This window comes from Rhinolophus hipposideros (genome assembly GCF_964194185.1).
Source record: "Rhinolophus hipposideros genome assembly, chromosome: 17".
NCBI classification, from domain to species: Eukaryota; Metazoa; Chordata; class Mammalia; order Chiroptera; family Rhinolophidae; genus Rhinolophus; species Rhinolophus hipposideros.
In genome coordinates this window covers 42,376,187-42,397,006 of record NC_138063.1, presented here as the reverse complement: position 1 = coordinate 42,397,006, position 20,820 = coordinate 42,376,187, and the positions used below count along the sequence as shown (strand labels likewise).

At 38.8% G+C, this 20,820-nt stretch overlaps 1 protein-coding gene and 1 long non-coding RNA gene across 5 annotated transcripts in view; one reads left to right on the top strand and one right to left on the bottom strand.

Moving 5' to 3' along the window:
- GREB1L (GREB1 like retinoic acid receptor coactivator) overlaps positions 1-20,820 on the top strand; it is a 252,007-nt gene that overhangs the window by 208,075 nt on the left and 23,112 nt on the right. For all 4 annotated transcript variants that reach the window (XM_081078878.1, XM_081078875.1, XM_081078876.1 and 1 more), the window contains 6 exons: positions 1,348-1,528; positions 3,426-3,618; positions 11,994-12,127; positions 14,970-15,309; positions 19,752-19,867; positions 20,543-20,787. In XM_081078878.1, the coding sequence (XP_080935004.1) occupies positions 1,348-1,528; positions 3,426-3,618; positions 11,994-12,127; positions 14,970-15,309; positions 19,752-19,867; positions 20,543-20,787 (1,209 nt within the window). The remainder of the gene's footprint in view (positions 1-1,347; positions 1,529-3,425; positions 3,619-11,993; positions 12,128-14,969; positions 15,310-19,751; positions 19,868-20,542; positions 20,788-20,820) is intronic.
- Positions 6,967-14,212, bottom strand: LOC308510043. The gene is made up of 3 exons (XR_013995295.1): positions 14,074-14,212; positions 13,885-13,986; positions 6,967-8,439 (listed from the first exon to the last, which is right to left on the bottom strand). It is a non-coding gene; the product is annotated as an uncharacterized lncRNA (long non-coding RNA).

The window sequence follows — 20,820 nt, the reverse complement described above, 5'->3', positions numbered from 1 at the left end:
CTAGATAAATAAAACTAAGGCAGCATAATTCATTCAAGTCTCTTTGTTTTATTTTTAAAATTTGTTTTCTTAATTTCTTTTTTCACACGGTTGGGACTGGTAGGTGTGGCTGGTAGTGGATTCTAACAGATGTCCTTCAGCCCTTGAAGGCTGGTCCTCAAGCACCACATCTAACCCCCAAATGTTACATACCTAACCGCCAAATCAGTCTTCTGGTTCCTTCTCCTGCTTATAGGGCAGCTTATAGGGCACCTCCATGCAGCTGAGTGTCTTGAGGGGAGGGTGTTGTGTGCCCTTATTTGCTTTGGGCTTTTCCCCCCAGATTTATTGAGATACAATTGACAAATAACACTGTATAAGCTTGAGGTGTACAGTGTGATGATTTGGTTGTGATATATTTACCACAATAGTTAATACATACTTCACCTCACATAATTACTATTTTGTCTCTTCATTTTAAAGGAGGATTTGGGGTTTTAATTAATTATCTGAACAACAGTTCCATGTGCCTAGAACTATATTAGATGTTTATATGTAGAAGTAATTTTATTATAGACAGAAATAATGATATAGTACTAAAGTTTCACAGTTTCTAACATTTTGAGAATATATGAATCTTGAGTAATTTAGTTTATTTTATTAATTTGGTACATAATTCAACATTCATTGAGGGCTTCCCATACTCTAGATACTGTGCAGAATGTCACTGTGTAAAGATGAGTAAAATACTGTTTCCCCGAAAATAAGACCTAGCCAGACAATCAGCTCTAATGTATCTTTTGGAGCAAAAATTAATATAAGATCCAGTACTATATTATATGACATTATGTTATATTATATTATACCCAGTCTTATAGTAAAATAAGACTGGGTCTTATATTAATTTTTGCTCCAAAAGATGCATTAGAGCTGATTGTCCGGCTAGGTCTTATTTTTTATTGCTAAATTTGCGGTAAGGAAGGCTGTGATTATGTTAATTTAGCCAAGAGCAGTAGCTCAAAGATTTTTGCTTTTCTGAGTGGTCTGTAGTAGCTGTTAACAACAGCATCTCATGTATAAATAGAATTTAATCAATGGAGGTCTCATACATTCTACTGCTTCTACTTAATGTACCAGATTGTTCTCTGTTGTCATTTGTGTGAGGTGTGGGGGGTGGGTTTGGATGTTCTAAAGAAAAGGAAATCTGATATTTCCTCCTCAAAATGGTGGTGGGGAATATGAAAAAAGAAAAATATGTGCTTTGTAAACCTCTATCTGATTAGTACCCAGTATCAGTTGCCATTGAACTGAAGTTTATCTCATTTATATATGTATATAAAAATGTCAACTTTATTTTCTTCTTGGCAGGTGTCCTTGTAGACTTGGGTCTGGAGGAAAACGGGACAGCTTATCAGAGAGCAGAGAAATATGTTGTTCGTCTAGACAATGAGATTCAAACCAAGTTTGAAGTTTTCATGAGAAGAGTGAAACAAAACCCATACACACTGTTTGTGCTAGTTCATGACAACTGCCATGTGGAACTAACGAGGTGATTGCTTCAGAGTGAGCAAATACAGTATTTCTTCTACAACAGCAGTGGTTATGTAATAAATAATTTAAAAGGTGATAATTTGAAAACCCAGGGACCCTAGCATTTGGCACCTTCTTATTGATAACTTACTCCTACCCTTTCCGTGCTCTTTCACTTTTTCTTACCGCTTTAATGTTGATTTTGTTTTAAATATACTGTGGTGAATTTACACATTCCTGTTACAAATATGATCTTAAGCATATTGGGGAACTCAACTGTTTCAAAGAAAGAGTGGCAACAAGGCGGTTGAGGTTAATGAGCTCCCACAAGGGCCATTTGCTTTTCTTTCCACCACCATTCCTCCTCCCTAATTCTTTTCCTTTTTCTCTTTATGCCTTCTCTTCTCTTCCTTCCTTTTCTGCTATTTCTCTTTTTCCTTGCGTTTCGCTCTTCTCTCATCTTTAACAGCAGTACAGATGCCACTTTAATGATCTGAGAGCAGATATGAAACCTTCCACAATGTACCAGTTTAAACATGAGAATATACTATCTCTCAGTGGGCTTATTAAAGAAAGAACAGTAAGTGTGGCATGATGGAGCCAGTTTTGCTCCCAGAACAAATTACAGTAATGATCCGATAGGCGTTATCTTTGCTCCTATGGATTAATAGGGCAGATAGTTTAAAGGGGGGGGCATAGTCCTCACATATTGCATATAATCAAGTACTTACAGATTTTCTTTTCTTCAGGACACAATGAGGTTAGGAATCTGGAAGCATTTGGGTCTTTAGTGGAAATGTCAGAATCGCAAAAGCACTTGTTTGAAAGCCAGAACATGTTTCGCACTCCACAATCTAAAATCTAGAGCCATATGTAGGTATAAGCAAAATCTTGCATAACTAGTTAGATTTTTCAGGAAGGCTGGGAGGGAGGAAGGGAAAGAAGGAGGGAGGAAAGGAAGAAAAAGGAAAGAAATTTTGTCCACATCGTCTTCAGTTACTGCTAGTATTCTATAAGCAGAAATAGCTCACTGACCTTATATATCTAGTCTTTGAAAGTTTGGGGAAATAGCTCTGAGGATTATGCATTGGATCTCTTTATATTTAATTCCCCAGGGCATATATATTTGGGTTTGCGGTTGCATGGCCACCTGGTACACCAAAATTGAACACAACTGAAAATCTGAATCATTTTCAGTTGTGTTGATTCAACATTTGTGTAAAAATGTTGGTCATGGGGAAGGGGGAAGGAGGAGTCCTCACCACAGTCTAGCAGGCTCGAGGGAGGAAGGAGAGTGATGTTAATACAGTGAGGATCACATGCAGACTTGGGGCCTCTCTTTGGAGGTTCAGATCATTGCATGGTGATAAGCATCATGTTTTGACGGAGAAGCTCTCTCATTCAGGTAAGCTTTCAAACTAGTGATCCATCTCAACTACAGATTTAGATATCCTTGGCTTGGATCATTGAATTTACTCTTTGAGGTATATCTATCAGGTGCAAACTGAAAAAGAAAAAAAAATCCCTGAAATCTGTCTGAAATGGGTAAGGAGTGTAATTTTGGCCTTCCAAATCAATTGTTCTCTTCCAAATCCACACATCCATTCCTGTGGATTGTGGTTAATTTTTTAGGGATAATAATGGTATTATGGTTATATTTTTAAAAGAGTTCTTAGAGCTAGCTAGTGAAGTGCTTATGGATGAAAGATGTGACACCCAGGATTGTTTTCAAAATAATTGAAGGATGGGGAGGTATTACATTCTAATTAAAGTTTGTTGTTTGTTTATTTTAAAGTCATCCAATTAAAAATAACTAGAAAGATAAGAGCCAAAACATTACTTCCATTTTGATGTCTGCTTCTGAGTCTCGTCAGTTAAATTAGAAAGTTTTAATGTGACTTTCAATATTTTTACAGTGTCATTTCGGGCTCTTTATCACATGGTGAACCTAGTCATGGATTGGCTGATAGAGTCATTAATTGCAGAGAAGTTCTGGAAGCTTTCAACCTCCTGGTGCTCCAGGTTAGCTCCTTCCCGTACACTCTGCAGACCCAACAGTCCCGAATCAGCTTCAGCAATGAGGTTCACTGGATACAGCTGGACAGCATGGTGAGTCTCTGTTCTACTCTCTGATACAGTGATGTTCTTAGTTCCCCGGTACAGAATCTTGTGATGAAAAATGGTCATGGCTTTGTAAAATGGAGCACAGGAGTTAAAAAATCTAACAAACATAATGATTTATCTTCTAAAAGTTTCATAGAATTACAATTATCATAAGAGCAAAAACTAGAGCAGTGTCATACAAGAACAAAGTTCTGACAATTAAGTTCGCGAAGTCATCCTAAAAGCAGTGCTATGTACTTCATTACTGAATATCACTATGGTCACCTTTGAAGTACTCCCCTTGGGAAGCTATGCACTGATGCCAGTGCCTAGTCCACCCTTCCAAGCAATTTTGGAACTCGTTCTGGAATGGCCATCAGAGCTATCATCGTTTGATAGCTCTTGATGTCCTGAAAGTCATCAAAATGTCTTCCTTTCAATATTTCCTTTATCTTCAGGTAAAGAAAGAAGTCACTGGGGGCCAGATCTGGTGAGTAGGGAGGGTGTTCCAATCCAGGTATTTGTTTACTGGCTAAAAACTCCCTCATAGACAGTGCTGTGTGAGCTGGTGCATTGTCGTGATGCAAGAGTTATGAAATGTTGGTGAAAAGTTCAGGTCGTTTAACTTTTTTTTTCTTTTTTTCTTTTTTTTAAGATTATACTGGGGAAGGGGAACAGGACTTTATTGGGGAACAGTGTGTACTTCCAGGACTTTTTTTTTCCCCCAAGTCAAGTTGTTGTCCTTTCAACCCTAGTTGTGGAGGGTGCTGTTTCAGCTTCAAGTTGTTGTCCTTTCAGTCTTAGTTGTGGAGGGCACAGCTCAGTTCCAGGTCCAGTTGCTGTTGCTAGTTGCAGGGGGTGCAGCCCACCATCCCTTGCGGGAGTCAAACCAGCAACCTTGTGGTTGATAGGACGCTCGCCAACCAACTGAGCCATCTGGAATTGGGAGCTCAGCGGCAGCTCAGCTCAAGGTGCCGTGTTCAATCTTAGTTGCAGGGGGCACAGCCCACCATCCCTTGCGGGACTCAAGGAATGGAACTGGCAACCTTGTGGTTGAGAGCCCACTGGCCCATGTGGGAATTGAACCTGCAGCCTTCGGAGTTAGGAGCATGGAGCTCTAACCGCCTGAGCCACTGGGCCGGCCCTCATTTAATTTTTTTCACACAGCCTTTTCAGCACTTCCAAATAGTCAACTTCATTGACTGTTTGTCCAGTTGGTACGAATTCATAATGAATAATCCCTCTGATATCAAAAAAGGTTAGCAACATCATTGTAACAAGTTCACAAACTTAATTGTGAGACCCGTATATACATTTGATTAGGTGGTTCTTTTTTGGTTATCATGTAGATACAAAATTATCCATCCTATATAGTTTTCCCCCAAAAATGTGATGTTATCTGACTATATCATTAATACCCTAATTTATCTTTGTGACTTTAACTGATTAATTTCAATCTGAGACCTGGACATTTCATTGTCCTGTTGGATGGCTTCTCTTTCATGTTTTAGTGTTAGTCATCTGTATCACTGTTAATTATTTCATTCTCCCCAGGAACTGGATTTTTCCTCTGAATCAGTTCTCACATATTTCTGGTTGAAACAGAGGATGCTGGTAGTGTGAGTTTACTTAGTAGTAGCATTTAATGAGTTGAGAATAGCCTTGGCAACATTGTACATATTCAAGTCTTTATATTGTTTGGCTCCAATCTCTAATACCTGAAAAATATTTTCTATCACCTATAAACTGTAAGCTAAATATACTATCAGAGAAAAGAAATAAGAGTTTCATTAAAACAATAAATAAATATTAACCAGTAAGCTTCATTTTAAAACATTGAACATACTGGATATTTTTAAATAAACATGTTTAAGTAAAATATGCCAGAAATGTCTTACACAAGAATGACTATTATTTTATGAACCCAATGCATTTTATTCTGACATGAAGTAGGTCAGTTTCCCTGACTTGGCTCTTCTCTGAGTATTGGCTTGTTCTTTGCAGTAAAGCAAGCTCAGGTAACTGACTCGCCTGGGTGTTGACAGTTTCTCCCTTATGAGAACTACCTCGTGTGTTCACTATCACATTCAGGCTGCTTTGAGCTTTTACTTTGTTGGTATCTTTTCCACTTCAGCTCCATCTATTAACTGGGTGGTCAAGTCATGGGTGAGACAAGAGGCTACCACAGTTCCTTTGCTGCTAAAGTGTAGGGCTGCTAAACTGTGGGTTTCCCAAGGAGTTGCCCTGACACAGAATGGATTGCCAATAGAACTGAGGAAAGGAAAAATTGTTTTTTAATCCAACAGATAGTTCTCCTGCGAAATGTGAAGTTTCAATACTTTGTTGTGGGGAAAAGAGAACTATCCTAATTTACCTTGTTACTTCAGTCTTTCCAGAGGGATCACACCCATGATAGGAAGAAGGACTCAGCTTCTGCCCTTTATCTTCTCCTGACATGAAGTCATAAGAGAAAAAGTCTTAAAATACTTTTCATTAACAGTCGTTCTTGTGGATTGTGGTTAATTTTTTAGGTATAATAATGGTATTGTGGTTATATTTTTTTAAAGTTCTTATCTTAGAGCTATCTAGTGAAGTATTTATGGATTAAAGATATGATACCCAGGATTATATTCAAAATAATTGAAAGATGGAGAGTTATTATACTCTAATTAAAGTTTTTTGTTTTTTTTAAATCATTCCTATGAACTTGAGATGATAAAGAGAAAGGTAAAAAACATGGAATCTAATTTATAACACCTTTAGCCATTTAGGGGAGAAGCTCCTACTAATTAGCCTCCTTTAGTTATCCTAATGCCAGTGTCCTAAGGAAGGAGTAATTGGGAAAAGCAAAGAAATTCAACTCAAAAAATATCATTAAGCACTTTCGGCTTGTGTTAGTTCTTTCCAAGAACACGCAGAGAGCTGGATTTAGAGGCCAAAGCAAGCGCACATCAAAGTCACTATTATCCAAAGTAGAATAAGACACAGACAGAGAACACAGATTGGTGACGGCCAGAGGCCGGGGTGAGGGGTGGGCAAAATGGTTGAAGGTGGTCAAAAGGTACAAACTTTTACTTATAAATAAGTCCTGGGACATAATGTAATATAATGTATGTTGATTATAGTTAACAGTACTGTATGGTATATTTGGAAGTTGCTAAGAGAGTAGATCTTAAAAGTTCACACCACAAGAAAAAGAAATTGTAACTATGTGTAGTGATGTTATTGAGATCATTTCACTATATCAAATCACAATATATACATATACCCAATCATTATGTTGTAGGCCTGAAATTAATATAATATTGTATGTCAATTATATCTCGTTAAAAAAAAAGAAAAAATCAAGTTGTATAACCTTAAATATGTACAATTTTTATTTGTCAAAAAAAACACACAAAAAAACATTAAACAAAACCAAAATAGAATAAAACAATTTCAAAAAACCGAAATGCTCTGGGAGTTGAAAGGAGGAAGAAGTCCCATTCATTTGACAGGTGACACGGAGGAGAGAGCACTGAGGATGGGCTTTGGAAGAGGGGGAAGACAGAGCGCACAGACGGGAGCAGCGGCTCCAGGAAGCAGACAGCTTGGGCGGAACCACAGGAGGAGGAAACCAGCTCTTTTCAGAGACTACTTAGTCGGGTGGACAGAAACCTGGAAGTATAATGCATATGGAACCACGGAGTGCCAGGCTGGCAAAGTGTGCGCTCATTACACAGGCATTAACATTTTTTATCAAAGGGTAGTGTTATTGGAAATATCAGAATATACCTATTTCTTTCATTTTTTTATATTAACAATGTAAATGAATGTCAATAAATTTTCACAAACTGAACACACCCATGGGACCAACACCAAGATGAAGAAATAGGACATTACCACCACCCCAGAAGCCAGGCACTCCACTACCAAAGGGCAACACTCCCTGGCCTCTTACACCATAGGTTTGGTTTGCCCGGTTTTGAACTTTATATAAATGGAGTCATGCAGTATACTCTCTTTTGTATCTGGCTTCTTTTGCTCAACATTATTTGTGAGATTCTTCTGTACTTTGCATGAGTCATAAAGCATTCATTCTTATTGCTATATATAGATTATACTGAGTGACTCCACCACAATTCATCGATTCATCCTATTCATTTATTTCAAATAGTGCTGCTGGAAACATGCTAGCACATGCCTTTTAGTAGACATATATATAGGCATTTCTGTTGGGTGTATACCTGGGAGTGTAATGGCTGGGTCATAGGGTACAAATTTGTTCAGCTTTAGAAGATATTGAGAGGCTGCATTTTAAGGCAGTTCATTAACTATAGAGGCTAAATCAGCATGGATAGAAATGGGGAGATCAGTCATCTGACTTCTCTGATAATTCGGGTTAGAATTAACAAATACCTGAATTCAGAATAGTGGTCTTGACAATAAAAAAGAATGGAAGAAATAGTAACGTTTCTAGGATTTGTTTATTGAGGAAGAGGGAAGAGTCAGAGATACTTGAGGTGCTGCCTTTAGTTAAGAAGTCAGGAGGAAGACTGACTGTGGAGGGTAGATGAGATGGATCTTAATGAGCTAAGACTGAAGTGAGTGCACCACTGCGCATGCAAAGTTGGAGTTTGGAGTGGGGCTTTACAGGGAGGATTTGGAATATTTTTTCAAAACTAATCACTGAAGCAACTTATGTGGATAAAATTATGAAAGAAAATAATGAAGAAAACTGCCACGAGGGCAGTGAGGGCAAGGGCTGACACGTAATGCCACTGGATTTGGCCTCGGGAGTCCTTGGTGACCTTCCAGGGAATAGTGTCCATACAGCAGAGTGCTTGGCTGGAAGAAAAGCAGAGACAGCAGTGAAAAGACAGGGAGAGTTGCAGCGTGGGGTCACTGGACAGACAGGACTTTTGGAGGGGGGAGGATTTTTTTTTAAAGAGATGAAACATTTTCCCCAAAGACATAAGGCTTCACTAAATCATTTTATGATTTGTGATACTTGGTGATCTATGTTTCTTTATTATTTAATTTTTTTTAATTTTATTAAATTTATTGGGGTGACATTGGTTAATAAAATTATATAGGTTTCAAGTATACAATTCTATAATACATCATCTATATATTGTATTGGGTGTTCACCACCCAAAATCAAGTCTCCTTCCATCACCATATATTTGACCCCCTTTTACCTTTTTCTACCTCCCCCATCCCATTTTCCTTCTGATAACCACTATACCATTGTCTGTGTCTGTAACTATTTGATGTCTTAGTTGTTCATTTGTGCTTTCAGTTTTATATACCACATATGATTGAAATCATATGGCTCTTGACTTTTTTCATCTGACTTACTTTCCTTAGCATGATCATGTTTCTTTAGAGTAACATCATTCAGAGTTTCATAACTCATATTTTAAAGGATGGTCCCCTTAACTTCTATGACAACTTTTGTAATACAAACTATAGTTACAGTTTAATGTAAACATAACAAATTGGTGAAACTATTCACTTCTAATTCTTAGCTTTAGTAACCCTGGTTCTTAAAACCCATACTGGCTCCAATTGATCACAAGCCATCATTTAACAACCTGTCCTATAATTTTGCTTAGAAAAAAGAAAAAGAAAGAAAAATGAGAATAGGTGGATATATCGTAACCAGCAAGTTAAAATGCTGCATCAGGAAAAAGAGCAGGCTTGGAGGAGGATTTTTTATTTTCCCAAAGAAACAAGCCCGAGGATGAGAAGTTGTTTAAAGATCAAGCTCATACGAGATAAAACTTTTCCACTAACTCTGTGCCAGCTCCAGATAAGGAGGAAAACTCAGATGAATGACTTTTTTCATCCTAAATGACTTATTTGACATAATTATCTAGAACACAGCCAGGAACTTAACATAAAACAAGCAAACAAACAAACAATAGATGTCACTCAATCTGTGCTCTAAGGTTCCGGGATTTCTAAGAACATTTTCAGGTCTTTATTTGTAAGAACATAAATAAAGCATATTTACTCTCAAAAAAGTCCCTGTTCCAAGAAACAGAATTCCTGGTTTGGGGGACCTCAAAAAATTAAAAGCTGTCAATTAAATAGTACTTTATTTTTATCTTATAAACCTTATAAATCACACAATTGCTCATCTCTTTGGATGGGTTACTAAAAAACTCAGAACCATATTTGTAGCCGACTTCTAACAAAACATGCAGATATTTCTGATATGTATTTTTGAGAGAACTAACTTTATTCCTGGCCCAATCTTATTTCTCTTATCCTTGCTTTTCCTTCCTCTGATTGCCTAATTCATTTTTATCTTACACATTTTAAGCTGCTGTATTACCTTTATGAAATGAGTTGGAGGATGTTTAAAGAAAAATGTCAACACCTAATAAATAACAACTAAGTGTGAGATGAAAATGCACAGGTAACATAACAGGAAAAAACGACTGTGGAAAAGTTATGTACAAAAGAGAAAAGAAAAAAAAACACACCAGGTACATGAACTCAGAAAGCTTAGTGAGTATTCTGGGGCTACTGAGTTTAAGGACAAGCAGATTGTCAGAGATGTCAGGATCCTCTGAGGGAATCTGTGTCACATCCCAAAATAGTTATTCATTTCCATAGTGATGACTGAGTCATCAAAAAGGGGGAGAAATACTGTGCATTGTGTTTAAGAAGGTGGAAAAGTGTATATTCCACTTTTAAAATAAATTTCGTTTATAAAAGAATAAACTGTTATTAATTATCATCATTAAATAATACCAGAAAAGTTTTCTGTAATTGAGGAGTTTTTCAGTTTGTCAATCTCCAGAGAGTTCTATAGATAGCATATGTATTAGTATAGAGAGATCTGCTTTGAGAGGGGAAAAAAAATCTGACCTTGTGACAGTACCAACCTAAAAAATGTGATTCCTCTGAAAATGTCTGAACAAAAGAAAGAGAAAACAAGTCAATCTATGTAGTTACCCTCTGTCCTAAGATAGCAATGTCAACATTCCACTATTAACATATTAAATTTATTTGAACTAAAAAGAAAATTCAGAGATTATTTTGGAGTTAGTACCAGGTTATATAATGAAACATTTTTTTATCAGCTTTATTGAGGTATAATTAACAAAACTGTAAGATATTTAAAGTGTACATTGTGATGATTTGATATATGTATAAATTATGAAAGGATTTCCTCCCATCTAGTTAATTAACACATCCATCACTATTTACACATTTTATAAGAATATTTAACTTCTACTTGCTTAGCAAATTTCAATTGTGTAATATAGTGTTCTCAACTATAGTCACCATGTTATATATTAGACCCTCAAGCCTTATTCATGTTATAGCTGCAAGACTGTACCCTATTACCAACCTCTCCCTATTTCCCTAGCCCTCTAGCCCCTGGCAGCCACTATTCTACTCTGTTTCTATGGGTTTGAGTTGGTTATTTTTTTTTTTTTTAAATTCCACACATAGGTTGTTAAATACATTATTTGTCTTTCACTGTCTCACTTATTTCACTTAGCATAATGCCCTCAAGGTCCATCCACGTTATCACAAATGGCAGGATGTCCTTTTTCATGGCTGAATAATATTCGTATATATGCATACATATACAAACATATATATGTATCTTTATTCATTCATCCCTGATGGACACTTAGGTTGTTTCCATATCTTGGCTATTGTGAATAATGTTGCAGTGAAGAGTGAAAATGGCAGCTCAGATGTCTCTTCAATATATTATTTTCATTTCCTTTGAATATGTACCCAGAAGTGGAATTCCTGGATCATATGGTAGCTATACGTTTAATTTCTTGAGGAACCTCCATACTGTTTTCCATAGTAGCTGCACCAATTTACATTTCTACCAATAGGGCACATGGGTTCCCTATTCCCCACACCCTCACCAGCACTTGTTATTGTTTGTCTTTGTGATAATAGTCATTCAAACAGGTGGAGGTGATCTCTCATTGTGGTTTTGATTTGATTTCCCTGACGACGAGTGATGTTGAGCATCGGTTCATGTACCTGTTGGCCATTCATATGTCTTCTTTAGAAAATTTTCAGTTCCTCTGCCCAGTTTTCAGTTGGGTTGTTTGGGTTCTTTTTTTTCCCCCCTGCTATTGAGTTGTGTGAGTTCTTTATATATTTTACATATTAACCCCTTAACAGATAATAGGATTTACAAATATTTTCTCCCATTACGTATGTTGCCTTTTCATTGTGTTAATGGTTTCCTTTGCTGTGTAGGAGCTTCTTAGTTTGCTCTAATCCCACTTGTTTATTCACAATTGTATTAACCTTCTAGGAAATAACCTATTACAGGGTTTGTTCCCCCCCCCCAGAAAACAAGACGTATTTTATTCTGTCCTCACTGAGTTTTGCTCTGTGTTGTGAATCAGGAGGACATGAGCTGTGAGGAAAAGCTGTACTTCGGCTTGAATGAGTACAGTAAGTCTCTACAGTGGGGGATCACAAGCCCACTTCTGAGATGTGACGAGACTTTTGAAAAAATGGTGAACACACTCTTAGAGAGGTAAGTAAAAACCTTCAATCTTTCCCTTAGCTGTATACCTAAAATAGCCCAAAGTCTTTTGTGTTAGTGTCACAGGAGTTTGGTAGAGCCCCGGCTGTGCAGTTGACATGTGAAGGCAGAATAAAAATAGCCTTTCCTAAGATGACCTTTTTTTATGCACATGAGTTTTCTATAATCATCCAAGACCAACAAAGGAAACTAGTGACTAACAGTAGGACTTAGAACCACTTTCCATGCCCCGAATCATCTCCCAAGCATGCTTCACGCTTTTACATTTTTCCCTTTTGTGTCCTCTGTCCTCCACAGGCAAATACCCTTCAATGGCCTGGTAAAAACTAAACTTGACTATGAGAGATTTGAAGTGTAGGCTGGAGAAAATTAAGGCACAATCAGATCATTTAAGCGAGTTCAGTTCCTAGTGTCCGTTCTCCAGTCCCCAACCTTGGGAGTGAAGGATCATGGTGCTTCTCTCTCCTCTGCCTTCTTTATATTCCCCAGTTCCATGTCAGACTCTGGAAGAGTAAAGCGTTTTCCTGTATTTTCCTCTCTGATCTTGAATCACAGACTCAAAGAGTAGGGAGAAGTATTAGAATTTGCCTGACCTAGTAGAAGGCCCTCCCTACCCTCCCCAACGATATTCTTTCTGCTCATTCAATGATGGGGCACCAGTTGTAGTTAAAACTGGCTCCAGTCTATCACAAGTCGTCTATGTAACAACCTGCCATGTAACTTTGCTAAGAAAAAAGAAAGAGAAGTAAAAACGAGGACAGGTGGGTGCATCTTACCCAGCAAATTATAATGCTGCATCAGGAGTAGGATTTTATATTTTTGCAGCTGCTGCAAAAATATAAATTTGAGGACTTAACTGACACTGTGGCATTAATCCTGTCACAGCACATGTGATCTTAGATTTCCAAAATCAGCCCATGTGCCTTCCCTTTAAGTGTTTCCCACCCACCCGTTCCATCTGCCAGCTTGGAATGTATCTTTCCTTCCAGTAACATCAGAGTTTCATAACTGGTATTTTAATGGATGATCCCATCAATTTCTATTACAGCTTTGGTAATACAAAACTACAATTACAGTTTAATGCAAACAATAGATTGGAAAAACTATTCACTTCTATGTTCATGCTTCTTTCAGAGTGTGAAATCTAAACGCGTATATATCAAAGTAATCGTTTGTTCTAACTTTGGTTTTCCTACATGGTCCAGCAAAAAACATTGAGCTTTAAACATGGATCATCTGTGCTTACTTCCCCCAATCCAGTCACCCCAGGCTAATAATAGCTATGATTTATTGAACACTTGAAGGGACTGGCCGAGGACTGATTGAACCTAAGGACTTCTTCACTTTTCCCCAATCTACTGAATCCTTGCAATGTAAGAAGACATTGTCAGAGACCTGAGTGAAATCTAGACCCCGCTCTATCCCTGAGCAGTTGGATGATCTTAGGCAAGTAGCTGAATTTCTCTCAGCCCCTTAACTCATTCTCCTATGAGAAGGTGGAGTGGTCAGAATCCAGGGAATCTATGATCCTTTCCAACTCTGAAGTACTTCAAAACCACACGATTCACTTGATGACCCTAGTTGGTATTTGAAACTTGGCTTTTCTGTGAAAGGACAGTGAACCACTTGTTTTACTTTAAATAGAATTATAAAGTGGGACAAAGGTGAAATCCTTCATTGGCCTACCAGCTGCTAGGCTACTGCATGTGCTACCAGCTGGCAACCAGAAAGAAAGTTCACAAACTCACCCTCATTTTCCCAGTGCCTATTTTCTTGACCAGGACCTCTTTATGCCCGCAAGTGGGTCCTCTTCGCGCATGTGTGCTCATTTTATCAGCAAGCCCGGCTTTCTGAGGAATAGCACATAATGAGAGATTTATTTTCTGCCTGCCCTGTAATTGTAAAAATTACCAATTTGAACAAAGCGATCCTCTTACCTGGTAGTCCAGGCGGGGGTGAGGTGAGGGTAGTGCTGTAACTATGGGGGTTTGAGGGAAGCCAGGACACTCCAGCTTCTTGCCAGGCTCCCTTTCCTGAGCAGGGCTCAGGTGATAGGAGGCCACACCACTAGGGGGTGCTATTTCTCCAGCTCCGAGTTTTCTCCAGCACCAAGGCACATTTTTTTTTTTTCAAATCAAAATATTTTAAATTTTTTTTTAAATTAAATTTATTGGGGTGACAATTGTAAGGCACATTTTATGGGAAGATACAGTTACCGCTGTGGGGCTAATCTCAAATTAGTAATAATAATTACTTTTTATGTCTGATGCTCTACAGACATGATATTAAAATCTCAGTTTCCTTTGCTGTAATCTTAAGTATCAAAGAAATAAGCTGACAGTACCGCCATCCTAACCCAATGCCACCAGCAAAAGGTTAGGATCCAGGGATGATCCGTTTATGACAATTAACCTGACTAGACCAATGCTTCTCAAAATTTAATGTGCCTACCACTCACCCGTGGCTCTTGTCAGGACGCAGATTCTGATTTGGTATGTCTGCGGTGAGGGAGTTGGCGTTTCTGACAATCCCAGGAGCCTTTGCTGCTGGATGCTACTGCTGGTCCACAGACCACCCTTGGAGAAGCTGCGGTCATGAGTCCATCCCTGTACCTCTTTAACTTGCTTGCCTATCCTAACAGGTTCTGACTCACACGCGTTGCAAGCTCAACTTTTCCTGCTAGTGATGTGGGCTGTGAGGCCGTTGTAGAACCCAAGCCCATCACTGATCACTGCCCCCTTCTCAGCACGCTTGGTCTGCATGGCTGCCGCGCAGACCTTACTGGCCCAGGCGGTCCTGCGGCCCGAGTGTAGCTCCCTGTGTTCTGTTGAAGGTACCCCAGGCTGCACAGCATGGTGGTCCGCTGCTACCTTCTCATCCAGCAGTACTCAGAGGCTCTGATGGCTCTCACCACCATGGCGTCACTCCGAGACCACAGCACCCCAGAAACACTCAGCATTATGGATGACCTCATCAGCTCCCCGGGAAAAACCAAAAGTGGCAGGGGACACATGCTCATTATCAGGGTACCCTCCGTGCAGCTGGCGATGCTGGCCAAGGAGCGGCTGCAGGAAGTGCGCGACAGGCTGGGGCTGCAGTACCGCTTCGAGATCATCCTCGGGAACCCTGCCTCCGAAGTCAGTGTTGCAACTCACTTTGTGGCGCGATTGAAGGTTAGCAATGGACACGTGCTTCTCCTTCCAAATACCGTTTGTTTCTGTTTTCTGGGAATCCCACATGGGTGGCTCAGAGGCTGAGTTTAATAGGGTTTTGCACATGTGTCCATCTGATCTTCATGACAATGTTAATGCTCAACTAAGAGCCAGGTTCACTTTCCTAATTGCAACCAGCTGATTAAGATGCTGTCAAGCCCCCCTTTTTAGCATGTGCCTGCATTTAGTCTTCCATGCTCTCCAACTGCCGGTGTAAAAATGAGATGACCCAGTTTGACCCCATGTTTATTGACCTTGTTTGAGATGCATTTAGCCGGTGACCATCTATTTTCTAAAAGAAAGAAAGGGAGGGAGGGAGGGAGGGAGGAAGGAAGGAAAACTTGTTCTCTCAGACCTCTGTGGGGTCTTTAAGTATCATCAATTCACTAATTCTCTTCTGTCCATCTTGCCTATTGGCTCATCTAGAGTTGGTAAAATATTCTGTTTTATCTTCAGTACTCATGCAGAACTGTCCCAAGCCCTCTTGCATGTGGATTCTTCAACAGTTTGTTGTTGTTTTTTTGAACTTGACCCTCAGCACTGAGACTTGACCGCCTTTGACCCTCAGCACTGAGACTTGGCCTGGACCGAGACACCCAAGCATCTGGATAGGGACGTAGTGCATGAGCAAGCACACGCCCGGGGCTGGCTGCTTTCCCTAAACCCCTCCTGTTACGCAGCAGAGGGGGAGAGTTTCTAAATCAACTAACCTAACTCCCTACCTTAGGCCTGCTCAGGTTTTTCTGGGGACATATATTATCCAGTGTGTCCTAGCCATTAAGAAACATTTAATAAAACATCTGTGTACATATAGTACAGCACTGAGCTAGCTAGATACTGTATGTCTGAGTCAGACTAACATGGTATCTGCACCCTGCACACTAAATACGAAACTAAATTGTATTAAAAAAAATCTAGTTTGGCACAAATTTTATGAAAAGAATCAAGCAGTCTTAGCGGATTTGCATTTAACCCAGGGCTGCAGTTTCTCATCTGCAAAATGAAAGCGTTGGACTTGTAGGATCTCGAGGGGTGCTAATACTGGGGTTATTATTTAGTGTTCATAAAGCATTTTGCAAATGTAAACCTTTTCATTGTATTCTATTAGCCAACTTAAACTGAATAATCTAAAATGCAAACAAAATACCACGTATTAGCTTGATGAGTGATAGGAACAATAAATCTAAAGTTAGAAACTCCTATATTTAGTGGAATTTGTAACATTTATATTTCATATATAGATGTGATGTTCACCATTTTAAATTATACTCATGGAACACGTTACAGCAGAATTCCTAGCATGACTAACAAATAAGTGTGCTGAAACTCTTACCACAGTCTAACTCATAGAGACAAAGGTCTTGAGACAATTTGAATAATGCTAATGATGAAGAATCTAGAAAGGCAAATCATTAGCACCACTCTAAAGTCTCCCATGCTTGTTGCAGGAAGATGGTTGAAAAGAATGTGAAGCTACAGGGTCTTCTCTGGGTCGCCATTGACACTGACCAAGTGTACCTACCTATAGACTCTCAGGTCATTTGTTCAGACCCTTTAAAAGTGCCAGTTACTATATAAGTCAGTGTAAATCAGTGGGTCCTAATAATCTGCCCCTCTGGGCTATAGTTTGAAAACCACGATCAAGGCCTGAGGCTCTGAACGAGCACATCAGAATCACCTGCAGGGCTCTTGGAGGGTAACTGTTCTGTGCAGCTGCTGTTCTCAGACTGCCAAACACAAAGGGGGACTCAAGTAATTACTTCTCAAAGCGGTTATTGCTCAATGTTTATGAGTAGCTGCCAGACACCAACCATACAAAAGAGATTCCCATATTTTCAAAACCACTGGATCCTATTAATAAATCCTGTTAAAACTCTCCATTTATGAGGAAGTGAAAATATGAAATCCCGTTGAAATGTGCACGTCTTAATTTAAGCAAGATGGCCACTTGCCAGGTGGTCTCTGCTTCACCTGTTTATTTCTAAGTTATACCAACTTCCTTTACCATTGTCAGGAAGGCATGGCTGTATCTTTTATCTCTAGTCTTGGGTAAAATCCAATGCCTCTTCTTCTATTAGATGGTCTTATTTTTGTGCTTCCCTCTAATTATCCTGTTCTGTGTTGTGGTTAACTTAAAAGTGATGACAAGCTTTTTGGAGGATGCAGGGTTTAAATCTAAATAAATCATTTCCTCCAGAAGGCCTGTGAAGCTTTCATTAGATTTCCTTGGCCTGGAGCCCCATGTTTTCCTTGAACTCAATGCTCACTCAGTCTTTTGTGTTGTCTTAAATGTCTCTGCAGTGACATCATCCTTCACCAATTGCTACTTCACTCCTCAGAAGTAGCAATGTAAGAGAAAAGCATTTTACAGTGGTTTGGCTAACTCTGATTGGTCAGGAGTAAAAAGCAAGATTTGTTTAATAATCTTTTGAAAATAAATCTTTTGTAGTAAAACATAACATCTGTTAATCCCATCATTGTAACCCAACCTCATTATTCTTGGTAGAACCATGGCCTACAGATGGTTTCTGGGAGATAAAATACATTTAGGGAGAATCCCAGTGTCAGGAATATCATGAATCCAGTGTGTAGGCTGTAAGTAAAATGAACCCTATTTCCAGAAATGTTTGCTTTAAATCAGGTAATGTTATGGTTCCCTTTGACATGCAAATGTGTGGAGAACTGAATTTTATAGAGACCTTTCTTCTAATATTTAAAAAAAATCTTGATATATTGATTTTCTAAGACAAGAAAAGTCTCTCAAACTTATAAACAGTTATATAGACCCACTGATTTCCCCTTGGTATGCAAATATATGATAAATGATTGAGCAACAAGGTTACAGTTCTTCCAGTTTTGCAAATTACATACATTTGAGTAAGTGTGGGTATATTTATTTCTAAAAACTGGTATTTATAGACATCAACAAATTGTTACTCAAACCCTATCATATTACTTCTTGCCTGTTAGATTTCTTTTTATCCCATATTATGTTTAGCAAAGAAAGTACCAGTCTATTTTAAAATAAAATTGCCTGCATTACTTAACACCTTACTTCTTAGTCTTTGTTCCTTAAAGCATTATCAGAAATGTCAGTTCATTTCTTATAACTTCTGCTAGAAAGCTGATATAAAGCATAATTAGATGCTATACATTGTATAAAAAATGGTAGAAACCACCTTGTCTACTTGAGATAGTCCATTTTTTTCTGCTCTACAATAGAAAAATCTTAAGATCTTTCCACTTTTGAACATCTTTCAAGTTGGTGAGATTTTTTTCATTTCATTGATGTATTCATGTTTTCATGATTGACTTTCCATTTATTAAAGATAAACATATGTGTATATATGTGTTAATATACAGAGGGTGCCAAAAATATCTATACATTTTAAGAAAGGAAAAAAATGTATTAAAATTGTAATAATATATACCGATAACTAAAGATGAATGTCTTGTATACATTTTTTTGGCACCCCCAGTATATGAAAAATTAATGCTTAACAGATTCTTTATGAAATCACAAGCTAATTATAGTACTCTTCTAAGGAAGGGACAGGTTTGTTCTTGGCCCAGGTTTGGTTATATTTTTAGCCTTCTTAAGAGGGACATTTTGGGGCCCTAAGCCAATTATTACTTAGTTATTCTGAAAGTCAATAAAGGGAGAAAGAGGAAAAATAACCATCAGGGGTGGCTAACTTCATGATTTTCTTGGTGAAAATGTCTGTTTTCATGAAGATTCATGAATTCATGGAGATTTGTTGAGATTCTTTTATTAATCATTCACAACTGAAACTATCTTTTTCAATCAGTCCATTATATGAAGAAAGTATATTTAAGAGCCTTGAGTCAGGTCGTTTCATCAGGGTTTCTTTAAGGGTGGCGCCCTGGTGGGATATTTCACACTGTATGTTTCTTTGGTCAGTGTGGCTAATGCATGAAGTACTGTGTTTCCCTGAAAATAAGACCTACCCTGAAAATAAGCCCCAGTTAAGATCATCAGACAGATACATTTAATACGTTATGACTATGTTCCAGAGAAAGATGACATGACTGCATTTGAATAAATGTAGATTGTTGTATATGTAAAAATAAGAAACAAGCCCTAATAATAAGCCCTAATGCATCTTTTGGAGCAAAAAATTAATATAAGACCTGGTCTTATTTTCGGGGAAACACAGTATGTTCCAAGATCTCCTGTTTTACCCTGTTGAGATAAAATTAAAGGCCACGTTCTTCTAGAGCGCTTTGTGTATGCCTTTTAGTAGTAATTAAAATATGTACACACACACACTTACTGGAAGTCATTTGGTAGCACAAATGTGTATAAAACCTGGACCTAGAAATCTTTTAAAGGTAGAAACTGAAATAAGTTTTAATTTTATCATCTGGGTCCCTTTCCACAGACCTGGCGAGGAAATGAACCAGAAGAGTGGATCCCTCGGACATACCAGGATTTAGAAGGTCTGCCTTGTATTGTGATACTAACTGGCAAAGATCCCCTTGGAGAAACCTTTCCCAGGTACAGTGTGAATAATTAGTTCTCATTTTTCATTAGTTACCCAGCTGAGCTGATGGTTAAAACTTGGCAAATGTTTAAGCATCTCATTTGTTTGACAGGTGGGACGAGAACTAGGTTTTTTTCAGACATGTAAGAAATATAGCCTCCCTTGATTCTTCTTTTCACTTTCCAGAGATCAACTACGTAGCAGTTTTGGGGATGGCAGATAGCCACACTGTGAAGTGTTTATACATTAAAGCAGGGCAGCCAGAGAGGCAGAGAGGAAAAGCATCAGCCTGAAACCAGGATTTTTTTCTTTTTTCTTTTTTTGTTTGGATGAAGTATCTTTAGCTGCTGTTCCCAACCCCCTCAAGGACCTGCAGATTGGAAGACATTAATCGAATGCTTACTGTGTGTCAGGCATTGCTGCAGACGCCTTACGTGTGTCATCCCCTTCATTCCTTACAATAACCGTGTGAGCCAGGCACTGTTATTTTATTTTATACTTGAAAAAAGTGAAGTAACTAGTGGGAGGTCATCACAGCTAGGAGGTGACAGAGCTGAGGTTTAAATGAAGGATCACATGGCATGGAAACCCACGATGCTAATTGTGGTGATACCCCCAGCTATGCAGCCATACACCGCCACCGTGTGCGGGCCAGAGGGCTCACCAGAAACATCTCTGCTTTTGTGCAGGTCTTTGAAGTACTGTGACCTCCGGTTAATTGATTCAAGCTATTTAACTCGCACGGCCTTGGAGCAGGAGGTGGGTCTGGCATGCTGCTATGTCTCAAAAGAGGTCATCCGGGGGTCCACTGTTGCCCTGGACCTGAGTGGGAAGGAGCAGGAGAGAACCACTGTGAGTGAGAACGACTCCGATGAGCTGCTGATCGACCTGGAGAGGCCCCAGAGCAACAGCAGCGCCGTCACTGGAACCTCGGGTCAGTACTTTCTTCTCTTTCAAGGGATGAGAG